The 16,439-nt window shown below is 44.9% G+C and overlaps 1 protein-coding gene across 3 annotated transcripts in view; it reads left to right on the top strand.

Moving 5' to 3' along the window:
• Nucleotides 1–16,439, top strand: part of LOC126517480 (uncharacterized) — a 360,590-nt gene that overhangs the window by 259,205 nt on the left and 84,946 nt on the right. Inside the window, exon 5 of one of the 3 annotated variants that reach the window (XM_072285443.1) lies at nt 4,232–4,297. The exons of the other annotated variants lie outside the window; for them this stretch is intronic. Within the exon in view, the coding sequence (XP_072141544.1) occupies nt 4,232–4,267 (36 nt within the window). The 3' untranslated portion in view covers nt 4,268–4,297. The remainder of the gene's footprint in view (nt 1–4,231; nt 4,298–16,439) is intronic. 3 annotated transcript variants of the gene reach the window in all.

Below are 16,439 nucleotides of genomic sequence, written 5' to 3'. Positions count from 1 at the left end.
ATTACTCTGGAACCTTCGATGACTGATGTACAAAAGTCGACGCGCTTGACCCGCTGATCAGATTTTCCACGATCGCCAACTGTGTTCGCCGCTATCGTTGTTCTTTGAGTGAAGCCTGCTTTTGAGGGCACAAGCTCGCCCAATAAAACGCTAGTTTCGGTAATTGCAGTTTTGCTGCCTTCTTCACCGTCACTACTACGTCACAATATTGACACGCATACTTGTTTATCGGACGACCACGTTTCACCGTCTAGCAATTGTTATCGCACAGAGCAGGAGGCGCCTGCGTGTATCGGAAGTTTCTGGAATGTTATCGATGCTTCTATCCGGTCTCCGTCACCGTACCCTGTGTAATCTGATTGAACGTATGTGCGACGCGCAGGCACGTACCCAGGGGGGGGCCCCGGGGGGGCCCGGGCCCCCCCCCCCCCCCGAAATCGAGTGGCATACCCCCCCCCCTCCCCACCCACGCCACCACTCCTCACACATTTCTAAAGCGCCGCCAGATCAATGTTGAGCCTTGGCAGCTGTTCATCGGTCAGCATTATGCTGCCTTTTTCACTCCTTTTAGATGGCGGTAGTCATCGGCATCTCTTGTAATGTGAAGGACAGTTTTCTCAAAGATTCCGCACCAGCGCGATTAACTGGAGATGCGTTCAGTTGTCACCATCTATTCAACCGTCACGCGCATAGCTGTTGCTTTTGTTAGTTCAACCTTCTTTGTTTAGGCTGATCCTGGGACCAGGAGAAGGATGCGGCTGTTACTCAGCTGCTCTGTACTCTCATGGAACGAGTTGCTGCCGGAGAAAACGCCAATTGCGTTTAACTTCTCCCTTTGCTTCATTATTTCCTTGAGTTACGGCTCGCCGCGACGCTGGCAGATGTCCGGAACCATATACACGTGATATGGGTTATATAAGGTGGGAAAATACAATAATGTGAAAGAGCGTCCATCATGAAAACCTGCAATGACCCTTAAACCCATAAGCAAGATGACTGTCGCCCGTTATCTCGTCTGTTTTTCCCTAATTGTATAGCACTTTTCGTGCAAAATTGGCAACCGGAAACAAAAATCGCAAGGAGTTGAGAAATTAAGCGATCTACTAAGGGAGAGAGCCAAGGCAACAACCAAACTGCAAGCAAAAGCGAATAATAAAAAAGTTAACCGTTGTTTATGAGAATATTTATGGATCAACATCTTTTTATTTAAAAAGGAACTAGAGAAAACGCCGCCGCCGGAAGTGGAGAACAATTACTTGTTTTGAATGACGCTTCTACAGTTATCGGTCGAACCGCCTCACGTAGCCACATCTCTGCTCTGCTTATGTGGGTGCTTTTCTAACCTTTCGCGGTGAGCGCAGTACGTCTAGAATCGCAGAGTCCTGCGCTCTACGCGGTTGTATGGGACTGGCGGCCGCACAGCGTTACGCAATTCGCGGAACTGTCAAAACTGATCAACAAGGTGAAAATAACTGATATTCGAAATTATAACATGAGAAAGACTGAAGAAGCCGTAAAAAATTAACGCAGCCTGAAATCAGTAAAAAAGAAACCTGGCATAGGACAAACCATGATGTATGCACTAAAGGATAAGAAGGATAATATCATCAGCAATCTCGAAGATAAAGTAAAAGCAGCGGAATAATTCTAAGCTGACCTGTATACAGTACCAAGAGGAGACACGATACCTCACTTAGAAACAGTAACGAACAGTATACAGAAACTCTCCTATAACTAGTGATGAGGTCAGAAGGGCCCTGCAAGACATCAAACGATGAAGAGCGGGAGGAGAAGGTGGAATAACAGTCGATTTAATCAAAGATGGAGGAGACATAATGCTTGGAAAACTGGCGGCTGTTTATACGAAGTCTCTATCGACTGCAAGGGTCCCAGAAAACTGGAAGAATGCACACATTATACTAATCCACAAAAAACGAGACGTTAAATAATTACAATATTATAGGATAATTAGCTTGCTCCCAGTATTATATAACATATTTACCAAAATAATCTCCAATAGAATAAGGGCAACACTGGATTTTGTCAACCAAGGGAACAGGCTGGCTTCAGGAAGAGATACTTTACAATGGATCACATCCATGTCATCAATCAGGTTATCGCGAAATCTGCAGAGTACAATAAGCCTCTCCATGTGGCTTACATAGATTACGAAAATGCATTTAATCCAGTAGAGATACCAGCAGTCATAGAGACACTACGTAATCAAGGAGTACAGAACGCTTACGTAAAAAGCTTGGAAAATATTGCTACATGCGTGTGGTATTTGTTTGAACGAGGCGCGTGGGCGCCATCACTCCAGAAAAGAGGAGGAAGAACGAACTGGGCTCGCTCTGTGAATCTAACCGGTCAGAGCTGCAACCGTTGTTGTAAATATAATCTCTAAATACTTTCTCGTCTTACTGACCCGTCCTTCGCGTAAGAATATGTACAGAGGCTCTACAACTACCTTAATTCTACACAAGAAAAGCAGGGAGATACCTACAGAGAAAGGGGTCAGACAGGGAGACATAGTTTCTCCAAAGCTATTCACTGCGTGGTTAGAAGAATTCAAGCTATTAAACTAGGAAGGCTTAGGAGCGAAGATCGACGGCAAATATCTCAGCAACCTTCGGTTTGCCGATGACATTGTTCTATTCAACAACAATACAGACGAGTTAAAACAAATTATTGGAGACCTTAATAGAGAGATTGTAAGAGTGGGGTTGAATATTAATATGCAGAAGATGAAGATAATGATAAATAGCCGGACAAAGGAACAAGAGATCAGGATCGCCAGTTGGCCACCAGAGACTGTGAAGGAGTACTTTTACCTAGGTCAATTAGTCACAGGGAACCCTGATCATGAGAAGGAAATTCACAGAAGAATAAAAATAGGTTGGATCGCATACGGCAGACATTGCCAGCTCCTGACTGGAAGCTTACCATTATTATTGAAAGGTAAGGTGTGCAATCAGTGCATTTTGCCAGTGCTGACATATGGGGCAGAGACTTGAGAGCAAATTAAGAACCGCGCAAAGAGCAATCGAACGAAGATTGCTAGGCATAACGTTAAGAGAGAGAAAGAGAGCGGTTTGGATCAGAGAGCGAACGGGTATAGACGATATTGTAGTTGACATCAAGAAGAAAAAATGTAGCTGGGCAGGTCATGTAATGCGCCGGTTAGATAACCGTTGGACCATTAGGGTTACAGAATGGGTACCAAGAGAAGGGAAACGCAGTCGAGAACGACAGAAGACTAAGTAGAGCGATGAAATTAGGAAATTCGCGGGCGCTAGTTGGAATCGGTTGGCGCAGGACAGGGGTAATTGGAGATCGCAGGGAGTGGCCTTCGTCCTGCACTGGACATATGATGATGATGATGATGATGATGATGATAGAGGTGGTGGGCCCCCCCCCGAAAAAAAATCCTGGGTACGTGCCTGGCGACGCGAATAGGGTAGAACTTCGTGGAAGACAGGCGGGTCCCAGCGATTACTGTGGAACATTCGACGACATGTGTATAAAAGCCGACGCGCTTGCCCAGCTGATCAGATTTTCGACGAACGCCGACTGTGTTCGCTGCTATCCTTGTGCTTTAAGTCTAGCCTGCTTTCGGGGGTGCTAGTTCGCCCAATAAAGATTTAGTTTCGCCATTTACAGTTTTCCTACTGTGTTCGGCCCAGTCACTACCACGCGACAATATCAATAAAGTGCGCAAACGGCGAGAAAGGTTTCTAGGTGTCCGTTACGCGCAATGCGGCTGTATTCTGTCCTTTGAAAAGACCAGTATTAACGCGACAGCGTTAAGGAGCTCGTGTCGCAGAAAAGCCGGTGTCGTCGGTGTCGGCGTCCGCGGCGTGGGCCGTGAGCGAAAAATCCCGGCAGGCAATTCATAAATAAAAACAACTTGCAACATGGGCTGCGTGGGAATCGAAGCAGGGTCTCCGGAGTGTGAGGCGGAGACGCTACCATTCAGCCACGAGTTTTTTTTATTTATTGCCGGCTTTGACATACACAAACAATACAGAAAAAGGAAAAACATGTCAACAAGGATTTTGCTGGCACGACATATCAAAATGTTTTTCAATGCTGCAGGTTTATCTAGCATGTCAATCCATGTTGGTTGTTCAGGGAGTGCCCGATGGACATCCCTGAACCGTACTACAGATTCCAGTGAAGTGATCACGTGTATGTCGCGAATTTACATCAGCATTGTTGAACTGCGTTCTAGCTTTCCACAAGCTGTGGAGGCCCAGGAGCATTATAGCGTCATACGGAAAAGCCTCCGTTTCTACCGGTAAGTATCTTATTCCATGTGGATCTAAAGGTAACTCTTTCTTTAAAGTCCTTTGTAGCACAATCCCAGAAAAAGATGGGATCCCAGCAATCTAGAAAAGCATGCTCTATGGTTTCAGGTTTCTTTCATAAGGAGCAGTTAATGGACCACGGGACAAAAATACCCCTGTTATGCATCCATGTTTTAACTGATAATGTGTTAGTGTGTAGTTTAAAGAAAAAGTTTTTACCGAAGGGTGTACTGGCATTATTTTAACCCCGTTGAGGACATCTCCTGGGCCTCCACGGTTTGACATACGGTAAATCGGTACAGGGAGCATAATGTCAATTAGGTCCTTATACAGTTTTTTCCTAGTAATATTGGCGAGATACTGCACAGAAAACCGCACATGCAACATTCTGTACGCAAGCACGACTTCTCGCAGGTAACCTTTAACGGAACCATGCCTTCACACGAGCATACAACAAATCCTGGAAGGTGACGACATAAAAGCACTTGCATGACTGTGCGAAGGAACACATCATTCTGATCGCGAAGGTACATAAAGCGCGACACAACTTGTCGCACAAATAAATGTGCCAACCCAAGGCCCCTTTCTTTACTGGCAAGAACAAGTTTGTGCGGCTGGTCCTTTCCCAAGTCGATGCCCATATGAAAACGGCGAAGATACGGTGGATTTTTTGGATGTTGATCCGCGAAGCACACAGCACATTCATGACATACCATATCTTGGACGTAAGAAATAGGTTACAGACCGTGGCGCGCGAGAACATTGACAGCTGTCGCCCCTGCCACGCGTTAGTCTTTTCCTTTGCTCTCGCCACTTGTTCATTCCAGTACGGCTCAGGGTCGCGATAAGAGTCGAGAGGCACGCCTAGGTAGGTTTTTGCAGTGGTGACCACCGAAGTCGATCTAAGCAGTCTGGCGTTTCTTCCCATTCACCATGCCAAAACCCATAACTCTTCTCCCAGTTTACTTGCGCCCCGGTGCACTTGCCGAAGGATTCAACTACCGCCACGGCCTCACAAATACTATTTCTAGTTGAACAGAATATGGCGATGTCATCGGCATACGCCAATATTTTCACCTGTGTGGACTGTAACCTGAAGCCAGTTATCCGTTCATTGTTTTGGATGGCCTTGCACAAAGGCTCAAGGTAAGCCGCGAATAGCAGGGGCGACAGCGGACATCCCTGCCTCACAGAAGACAGCACTTGCACGCTGTCTGTCAGGTCCCCGTTTACAATGACCCGAGTTGAGCAGTTAGCATACGCCATCCTGACACCGTCTGTTATTACGCTTCCCACGTTGGAATGCTCTAATATGGCGAAGAGAACATCGTGGGAAACACGGTCGAAGGCTTTAGCGAGATCTAGTTGCATCATAGCCACTCGATCGCCAAATACATCGCAACATTCTAGCACACTTCGAACAACGTGTATGTTCGTGGCGATGCTTCTACCCTTTATACGACAGGTCTGATGCGTGCCAACCAGCCTCGTTATCACACCCTGAAATCGTTTGGCCAATACCTTCATAAATATCTTGTAGTCGACGTTGGTAAGGCTTATCGGGCGATAAGACCCCACCAACGGACGTTTTTCAGGTGTCTCAGTTTTTGGGATGAGAACGATGTGCGAAGTTGTGAAGGACAGTGGTATATATTTTTGCTGATAAGATTCGGCGATAACTTCGAGTAGAATCTGGGCTATAATTGTTTTGAATGTTTTATAAAATGCTACTCCTAGGCCATCAGGGCCGGGTGCCTTGCCGACAGGTAGTGCATCTATTGCATCCTCTATTTCTTTCATGGAAATTGGCTGTTCCAAACGCGTTCTTTCTTCTTCTTCCAGCTTTGGCAGTAACGACAGAAATTCCGCTTTAAAGCCCCCTATAATGGTGCGCGGTTGACCGAGCAATTCTTTGAAATGATCAGCGACGACGCGTTTGATTACATTGCGGTCCTCCGAAACGTCATTACCGTTTCTTATTTGCCGTATTTCCTTATTGCAAGCGTATTGTTTTTCGTCCGATAACGCACGTTTTGTGGGCGTTTCACCGGCTCACAGCTTTTCGGCGTGTGCACGGGTAACCGCTACTCTGTACTTTTCTGCATCAATTCTCTCTAACTGAATATTTGTTTCTTAATTCGTTGGTGTAAGTACCTGGTTGGGAGCATTCTATACCCGTAAGAAATTCAAGTTGCTCACGAAGCAGTGTTTCGTTTCGTTTGTCTTCATAACGCAATGTGCTACTTCTTTCGATGGCTTTCATTTTTACTAATTGCTTAAACTCCTCCCACTCTACACCAATACTTAAAGATTGCACTGCGAGTAGCTTCTTTAGCTTCTCATCTACATCCTTAACGAAAACCTGATCCTCCATCGATTTCGCATTAAGTTTCCAAAGTTCCCACTTGAAGTACTTTTTGTGTTCTTTTTTACCAAAGGTTGCAATAACTAGACAATGGTCACTGAATGACACTGGCTTAACCTCGTACGATGTGCATAGTGGCACAAGTTCAAGCGACACATACAGCCTGTCCAATCGTGCATGGCTATCGCCTTGAAAATGTGAGAATTGCGGACGCGCACCATTTGTGACAACACTTCCGATATCTTCTAAGTTGTGGTCGTGAACTACAACATTCAAGACCTCCGCACTCTTATCTCGCACTGGCAAGCCTTTTACACGGTCTACCGAACGCAAACACAATTGAAGTCACCCAACAAAACTAGTACTTTTTTACAATCGAGATACATCTGAAAACGCTCAAAAAACTTTTCTCTCCGCCTCTACATTTGGAGCGTAAGCGCAAATGACACGGAAATTCAGACCATATTGGAAAAAATCGACAACCAGGAGGCGTCCACTTTGGCACGAAAAGAGCGATTGCACAGTTATACAGACACTATTGCGGATGAAAAGGGCACAACCACCAGAGGCACCGACAGAATGACACACACAAACATCGTAATGCTGACGGAAAGTGGACACCATTCGATCAGTCGCTTCCTGGCTATCAATTTTGGTTTCTTGGATTGCCACCACGTGTAGATTGTTTTCTAAGAGAAGGCGACTAAGTTGACACTGTCGCCTTCTTGCTCCAAGACCTCGTACATTCACAGTCGCTACACGTAGTGCTTCAGGAAGGTGGATCGCCATATCGAGAGAAAAGAAACCCTATCTTATGGTGTCTACCCTCACGACAACATTGCACGCCCCCATACCCCATTTCGGGATCTACAGCACGAAACTACGGAGGCGGTTTCCCCGCCTGCCGTGATTCGGCCGGAATGTTCGGCCGCAGTTTCCAGGACGCTCGCCTCATACCTGCTGCTTTAAAAGGAGGCTCATCACCGCCTATTTCATCCGGTTGCAACGCCTTGCTCACGGCCTCCTCGTGCGACCGCTTTCCGGCCATGTGGCTGGACCCTTCAGGGGAAAAGTCCATGGGCTCCGCCACAGGTTGGTTGGCGTTCTCCGAAGAGGCGTCAGGCGTTTCCGCTGCGTTCTGTGACGCCGCCACGGCATCCTGTGCCGGAGGTAGAGGCGTCTGTCCAGGAGATGCGCGAGCCTTGGGTTGCGCATCCAACTGATGCGCCCTAGAAGCAGCCGACGTGGTCTCCTGCACCGCTGATCCGCTAGCTTCTTTCGATGCCTCCTCCGCGTCGGCCTCATCCATGAGAAGTGCTGACGTCTCATCAGTGCTCACTGGCCCGGCGACGCTGGCGTACGTCCGTGCGCAGTGGCCCTCGTCGTGTCCAAAGCGACGGCACGAACCACACCGTGGAATTTGACAGTCACGCCGAATATGACCTGTGCCACGGCAGCATTCAGCCACAAGTTCGATGCTTCAAAGCGGTACAAAAGCGCCTCTAGTGAATGCGTTGTTGTCTTAGAAACGCGCCGTAGAAATTTATACTGCGGTGTATATCGGTAATTATGAGCATGTAACTTACAGAAGTTGCAGTTACACGAGCAGCGAAGTACGTTTCCGCTACATTTCTTCTGCGCTTTCCGCACACGCAGAGCCATCTTGCGGCAAACACAGAAGACCTCCTCCTCTCAATGTACGGCGCTGCCCCGACAGGTGGCGCGCCACGCGCGCATTGGGGCTGTGCGGGGACCGGTGCGAGGCGCGTCGCGGCCCCGACCGCGTCTCCACTGACGACGCTTCGCCGTGCTCTCTCACGGGTTGCAGAATCAAGCGTCCTTCCTTTCTTTAGATCACTATCTATATATCTCTCTGCCCGTGCTGATCACGGCGTTTGGCTGGCGTAGATCGTTTCCCCCTCCGAGACACCGAGTTCTTTCGTTCGTTCCGCTTGCTCAGGCGCACGTTTCGTTGCCGCGCCGAACGCTGCGTTGCTCGACGCTCACCGCGTGATTGGTGGGTGCAAAGTCCGATGCGGGGCGCCTCGTAAGTGATCCCTGCGCCGTAGCGCATTGTCTTACACCCCTTGGCGGATCGACGGGAACGCTGTCGCGTTTCACTCTTGAAGGCGAAGCTTAAGCGTCCTCCATTTTTTTTTAGCGAGGCATCCTAATGAAAGCACTACACTTATCACTGAAGCAGCACCGATCGCTGAAGGTGACTTGCTTAGTAAGCCGTCAATTCCATTAACAGATGAGGAAGTAGCTTTTTTGAGATCGCACATGCGTGCTCGTTGAACTTAAGGAGGCGGTCATGCTTCGTTTGAATTTTGAATGCGGATGGGACGCCTTTTGTCTTGGTGTCATTGTATACATACTTATTATTCAAAATAAAGAAAGCCATTTGGAAGCCAGCGCTTGTCTTCGTTGTTCTTTCGGTCCCTTTGTCGATGTACGCGCTGTAAGTGAAGTATCTTTGCAGGTCTGGAGTTCGAGTACGTCGTGATATCGTGAAGGTTACTGTCGGTTCATTCTGTGCTTGACTGCGATATTGTGAAGTATTTTTGGCCAATAACATTCAGAAAAAATATCGCTTTTGCAATATTTCGCGCGAATTGGCACCAGATTTGTCGATATGGTCAGCCCTAGCCCTTCTGACGCTACTAAGCTCGCTTCTGCGCAGTGCCAGGAATATTGTCGGACGCCTACATCGGTAACTCCGATGCCGAGTCTCGACGAAGTGATAGTAGTATATGTATAAAAGTGATCGCCCGAAAATACCGCAACTGTTGTCTTTGTATCTGTGGCCAATTCAGTGCGAATGGCGACGACGATTTGCCGCTTTTATTAAAAAGCTAATTTATAAAATTATGTATTGTCTGTGATAGTAAACTCTGCACGCCTCGTTTGTTGTTTTTTTTTTCTGCTTGCGAACGTGGGGGGAATGCTATATTTTGATTGCATGAATCGGCGGCATGGTACATTCAGGTCCACTTTTATTTTCTTACTTTAAGCCGGTGAATGCGTATTGAATTCAGGACGATCGGCAAAACGAGAACGAGCTGAACGCAGGAGCCAACGTTTCGACAAGTGGACTTTATTTTATTATTTTTTAATTAGTACATACTGCAGACCACATTGTGGTCCTCGCAGGACGGGCAGACATTGAGTACAAGACATATACAAGATACGTTTGTATACATTCATAAAATATATAGATTTTACAATGATATATTGCCCACAGAAACACTTAGTGAAAAGATCAAAACACAATACCTAAATCAATCCATGGTGCAAACAGAACGACGTAAAAAAACGCAAGGGAATTGCACATCAAATGCAAGGGAGTTTAAGATTCGAGGACATGCCTTACTCATGCAACGGCAAGCAGAACACATTCTGTGCAAAAACAAAAATAAAATAAAAACTTACATAAAACACAGTCACATGTTGTGGGGCGGGCAGCGAATTCCATTCAGAAATAGTCCGGGGAAAGAAGAACTTATAGCTGTCTCTCCTAGCATAGATAGGTGTCAGTGGGTCCGGACGATGGTGTCGTGGAAAGATGACTTACATATAGTGAAGGGTCCAGAGCCAATGTGTGATTAATTAGATTATGTAAAAAATATTGCCTGTGTTTCTGTCTTCTTTGTTCAAGCGAAGGAATGTCGTTAGCCAACATCAACCCTGACGGCGAATCCGAACTTTTGAACTTGGAATAAATAAAACGAACAGATTTCCTCTGTATTCTCTCAACTTTGTTAACATTGACGTTAGTATAGGGATCCCATTTAACACAAGCATATTCAAGTTTTGGCCGGATATAGGTTAGGCAATTGAGTAGCTTAACGTTTGAGGCGGCATTTCTTAGTTTTTATCGCAGATAAGTTAGCTTCCGAAAGGCAGAAGAACTTGTCAATGTGAAGGTTCCAAGAAAATTTATTAGTGAACGTTACGCCAAGGTACTTGTAACTCTCAACTTGCTTTAATGGAACAGATCCCATTTGATACGCGTACTCCAGGGGATTCTTTTTATGTGTTATGCGAGGAGAGACAGTTTTATCTATGTTTGCAGCCATGCCCCATTCTTCGCACCACAAAAATATATTATTCAAGCTAGAGTTAAGTTCCTTCTGATCATCCTCGGACTTAATAGTACGAAATACTACGCAGTCATCTGCAAACAGCCTTATTTGTGTTCCTGGTTTGATGATGGTAACTATGTCATTACTATATTTTACTATATACTTTCACTAGCTAAGAAATTCAGAGGAACAACTTTCGGCATTTCCGAAGATTTTTCCCCCCAGTTCGCCTAGCTCGTAAGCGCCTCATTGAATTCGGAAAGACGAACAAGATCCCGTTTAAATTACGTTACGACAAACTCGTTTCCGGCAACGAAACCTACATTTTCCACCAGCAAGCCGATAAGGTAGTTGAACACAAAACTTGGCAATTACCTAAGTCGAAGCCTCATTCCACCCCTCCTAGTCCTTCTTCTATTGCTTTTTTGTTCACTAATATTCGCAGTATCATTCCAAAGCGTGATTCTTTATGTGGCCTCATCAGCTCATCTTCAAGTAATGTTGTCTGCCTAACAGAAACGTGGCTTAATTCGTCTCTTCTAGATTCTGAGATCCTGCCCCTCTTTCCCGACTTCGACATCTTTCGCAAAGATCAAGCCGATGATACTCGTGGTGGTGGTGTCCTTATCGCCACGAGTCATCACCTCCGTTGCATCCCGGTTACCATATCCTCATCTCTTGAACTGTTTTGGCTTTATTGTACTGCATCCTTCCCGCGAATCCTTCTTGGCATTCGCTATCGCCCTTCTTCTACTGACTCTTCACTTTTGCCGCTTTACCACGACGCCTTATGCAAGATAACTTCCTCATATCCTAACACGCCTATCTGATATATAGTATCAAACAATAACGCGGTTAGCCAGTTCGCGAACACGTGCCTCACATTTGGATTAACCCAAGTTGTCAGTCATCCCACTCGCACTACAGACCATTCCTCTATTATATTGGATTTGGTACTAACTTCACACCCTGATAATTTTTCCCTTATCTCGTACCTGAATGGCCTCCGCGACCATAAGATACTGCACGCTTCTTTTTCGTGCCATATATCTAATCAAACAAAAACGAAAAAAACACTCACGCTTTACGACAGAGGCGATTATGACAGCATGACCCGAGATTTAACAACCTTTTATGATAGATTCACAGCTGACTTCTATCTTCGTTCACTTGAGTCTAACCGGTTACTGTTGGAATATGAATTCTTGCGTCTGCTTAAATTATACGTTCCTAACATAACAATTAATTAACGGAAACAATCACCATGGTTTAACAACACACTAAAACGACTGAACAACAAGAAAAAAAAGAACGTCTGTTCCGTTCTGCAAACTCTTCTCAGTCCGAACTTATGTGGGAAAAATACTAACTTGCAGTCAAACAATATGACACGCAGGTCGCAAAGGCCAAACGTGGTTTTCTTTTTTTCAACCACGCTGCCCTCTATGTTGCACAATAACCCAAAACGTTTATGGGAATGTATTAATCCCCAGTCGTCAGACACTGTTTTTCTGCTTGACAGTTCTGGCTCCCCAGTCCCCGAAACCGAGGTCGCTGAAGCTTTAAACACTGCATTCTGTTCTGCTTTTACTAATGACTACCCTGAAATTCTTCCCACATTACCACCTTTGACTTACCCTTCTATGGCAAACATTACTTTTAATGCGAACGGAATTATTAAAAGCACAGATTCCTTAAAAAACTCGTCCTCGTGTGGTACTGATGGCATTAACTCCAAGGTTTTAAAAAGCACTAAGCACATTAGCAGTCTTTTTCTAACGCTAATATTTATTTACTTATTTATTTATTTATTTATTCAAAAGTACCTTACAGGCCCTATGGCAGGGCATAAAGTAATGGGGCCATATCAAACAGTACAGGTATAAAAAGTACAAATTTCCAACGGGAACAGTGCTATAAAAAAGATTACCATGTTACACAATATTGAAGGCACTAGGAATACAAAGCAATATCTGAAGGCACACGAACACTTCTTACTGTTAACAGAGCAAAGGAATACCGTTTACGAAAATGATATACAACATGGCAAAAATGCACGACAACATCCACTAGATTCCTCACTCGTGAACTGTATCAAATGGGAAAAGCATGAGTAACTGGGAGCGGAACGTGACGGGATTGTTCATTTCAACAGTCTCTCACAACGGGATCAGTTCCCACTTACTGGAAAATAATTCCCATCTTTAAAAAGGGCGACCGTACAAATCCTAGAAACTACCGTCCAATTTCAATCACCAGTGTTTGCTCGAAACTGATGGAGCACGTTACACATTCCTATATTGCCACTTTCCTTTCATCTGTCAATTTCTTTCATCCTAATCAGCACGGATTTCGCAAAGCTCATTCTTGCGACACACAACTTGCTCTGTTCCTGCACGATTTGCATTCTCATCTCGATCGCAACATCCCCACTGACGCTCTCTTTCTGGACTTCGAAAAAGCCTTCGATAAAGTGTCACATATTCTTCTCCTGCATAAACTGTCGCACCTTAGTCTTCACGCAGACATCTTTAATTGGATCCGTGAATTTCTAACCGAGCGCCTTCAGTGTGTTCCCGCTAACTCGATCCCATCAATCCTATCTCCCGTTCTATCCGGTGTACCCCAAGGCCTCTCCTCTTTCTCATATATATTAATGATCTTCCACTTAACTTATCATCCAGCATACGCCTTTTCGCGGACGATTGCGTTTTATACCGACAAATAACTGTTTTAGACTGCTCCGCTCTTCAGGAAGACCTCCTCCAAATCCAGGCATGGTGCAGCAAATGGTACATGTCCCTCAATGCCAGTAAGTGTTTTCACGTGTGCTTTCATCGACGTCCTAATTATGTAGTAGCGTCCTACTCTCTTAACAACTGCACTTTAACACAGTGTGAAACATTTAAATACCCAGGAGTGCATATATCTAGTGACTTTTCTTGGACCCATCATATAAATCAGTTAATTAATTCCTGTAACAGATTACTAGGTTATCTACGCCGTAACTTGTCATCAGCACCTCCCTCAGTCAAACTACTAGCATACAAAACCTTAATCCGAACTAAACTTGAATATGCTTGTGCTATTTATCACAACCATCAAGTTAATATGATTAATACCATTGAATCGGTTCAGAACCGAGCGGCCAGATTCGTTCTTTCTGACTACTCATATAACTCAAGTGTTTCAGCCTTAAAATCCAGGTTGTGTCTTCCCTCGCTCACCTCCCGCCTCAAAAGTGCTCTTCTTCTTTTTTTAGGTTCTTTCATTTACAGCCCACAGGTAACCAGGTCATCATTCCAGCCCATCGTTTTTCCCGCCGCACACATCCTAATGATGTGTATCTACCACGCTCCCATTCCACTACGTATCAAAGTTCTCTTTTGCAATCACAGCCCGTGAATGGAATACCTTTCCTTCTGACATCGCCCTCATCACTGACATTTCTCGTTTCAAAGCTGCCATCGAAGACCATCTTTCAAGTCACATAACGTAACCAGACACGCCGTTTTTTCAATGTGCCCACCCCTCATGTAATGTCCTGTTCAAGGACCTTTGAGGTATAATAATTAAAAATAAGTAAATAAAATAAAAATATAAAAGAAAGAGCAATGGACCCAGGACACTGCCCTGGGGAACACCAGAAGTGACTGGAAGATATCCCGAGTTGTGATCGTCAACTTAAACATACTGTTGGCGATTATCCAGATAGTCTGTAATCCAGGTAATTATGACGTCCGGAAGGTTAATGTTCCTTAATTTTAGAATTAGCATTTTGTGAATTACTCTATCGAATGCTTTACTGAAGTCCAAAAACACTGCATGAATTTGATCGTTGGCATCCAAAGTTTTGGCAATTGAATCAAATATTGTTACTAATTGTGTGGTAGTGGAACAACCTTTTGTGAAGCCATGTTGAGCACTTGTTAGTATGGAGTGTTCATCTGAGAATTCATTAATGCGAGTTGCGATTGTGTGCTCGAAAAGTTTGCAGCAAGATGACGTTAATGATATGGGGCGGTAATCCTCGAGCAATAATCGATCGCCTTTCTTAAAGACCGGAACAACTCGAGCCATCTTCCAATCTTCAGGCAGTTTCGCGCATAACAAAGATGCTCCAAATAATACAACTAAGAACTTGGCAACAGTTTCGGCGTATCGCCTAAGAAACACATTCGGGAGGTTGTCGGGGCCTGGAGTTTTGGTTTTTAAATTGAGTAACATAGACACAATGCCATGGTAAGATATAAAGTTCGCCTCATGCTCTTCAAACACTGCAGAACTCGAAGATGGGTCTGATCGTGCACGGGAGAACACGCTATGAAAATTAGTGTTAAAATGATGTGCGATGGCATTCAAGTCGTTAAGAATGGTTCCATTTACTGCAATTTCCGTAATAGTCTTTTTCTATTGCCAAGGTATCCCCAAAACTTATCCGGTGCGTTTTTTTCTTTATAAAGTTGGGCAATGGGGGGGTTGTGGAAAAATAAAAATTTTTTTAATCGCGCACAGCGCATGACAGCTTTTTTAGGAGTTCCGTGATAACGACCGTGCGTGAATGCTTCCTTCTTATTCGTTTGATCTTGCGCTTTAGTTGTACTATTCTACGCGTCATCCAAGGGGTACTTTTATAGACTTTCTTAGTTTTAGTGGGTATGAATGTATCTATGCGATGCCTGCACATTGTAGTAAACGCGGTCCAAAGTGTAGACAAATCACTACCACTATCTGCAAAACGCATAAGACAAGTTTCCATGTAGTCAACTATGCTGGAGTCATCCGCTCTGGGGTAATCTTTAAAAGATTTGGTATTGGCTGTTTTATGAACGGTAGTTTTGACAGTGGGCAAGGAAAGTGCAATAAGGTAATGGTCAGATAAGCCATCTTCCATTGACACGGTATGCTCGGAAAAGGTTCGGTTTAACGAAATAACATCTAATATAGAACATGGTGACTCTTGCACACGCGTGGGTTCATTAACCACTTAAATAAGATCATGTGTTAGCATAATGTCAAAAATAATGTTAGCATTTGCATCAGCCTTATTGTTTGCTTGGAGGAGCTCCCAATTGACACCAGGCAAGTTAAGATCGCCGATCAAAAAAATTTCCTTATTTGGTAGAGAGACATGTCCTCTTTAAGTGTAATCAAGTAGTCTGGTGTAGCATCAGGTGGTCTATAAAATGCGAATAGCACAAAGCATTGACCCCAGCACGATAACCTGACGCGTAGGTGCTCTAGTTCGGAAGTATCACCGATAAGCGCGGCTCCGATTTGATCTTTAACTAGAACGGCTATACCTCCGCCTCTGCGCAGTCTATCCTTACGAAATACATTGTAATGGGGTGGAAAAACAAGTTCATTTGTTATATCGCTGTGCAACCAGGCTTCCGTTATGACTGCGATGTGTGGATCGTGTTGTAGCAAGTGAATTTCCAGGGAATCTGTCTTGTTCACCACGCTACGAGCATTAAAATTCACGATACGCAGACGTTTATCCTTGGCTGAAGCTGAATGTCTTCTTCGAGGAGACATATGCTTTCCTCGTCACAGTATATATAGGTGGGGTTCTTTTAAAGGGAAGAAGGTGGAAGGCGGGTGGGTACGGCAATGAGCGAAGGTGTGGTAGCGTGTCGCATTGAGAATAAAGGAGCGCTCTGCACAAGGCCAGTGACCTGG

This window comes from Dermacentor andersoni, chromosome 11, assembly GCF_023375885.2.
Source record: "Dermacentor andersoni chromosome 11, qqDerAnde1_hic_scaffold, whole genome shotgun sequence".
Taxonomy (NCBI): Eukaryota; Metazoa; Arthropoda; class Arachnida; order Ixodida; family Ixodidae; genus Dermacentor; species Dermacentor andersoni.
The sequence above is the reverse complement of the archived record's forward strand: the minus strand, read 5'-3'. Positions and strand labels throughout refer to the sequence as shown.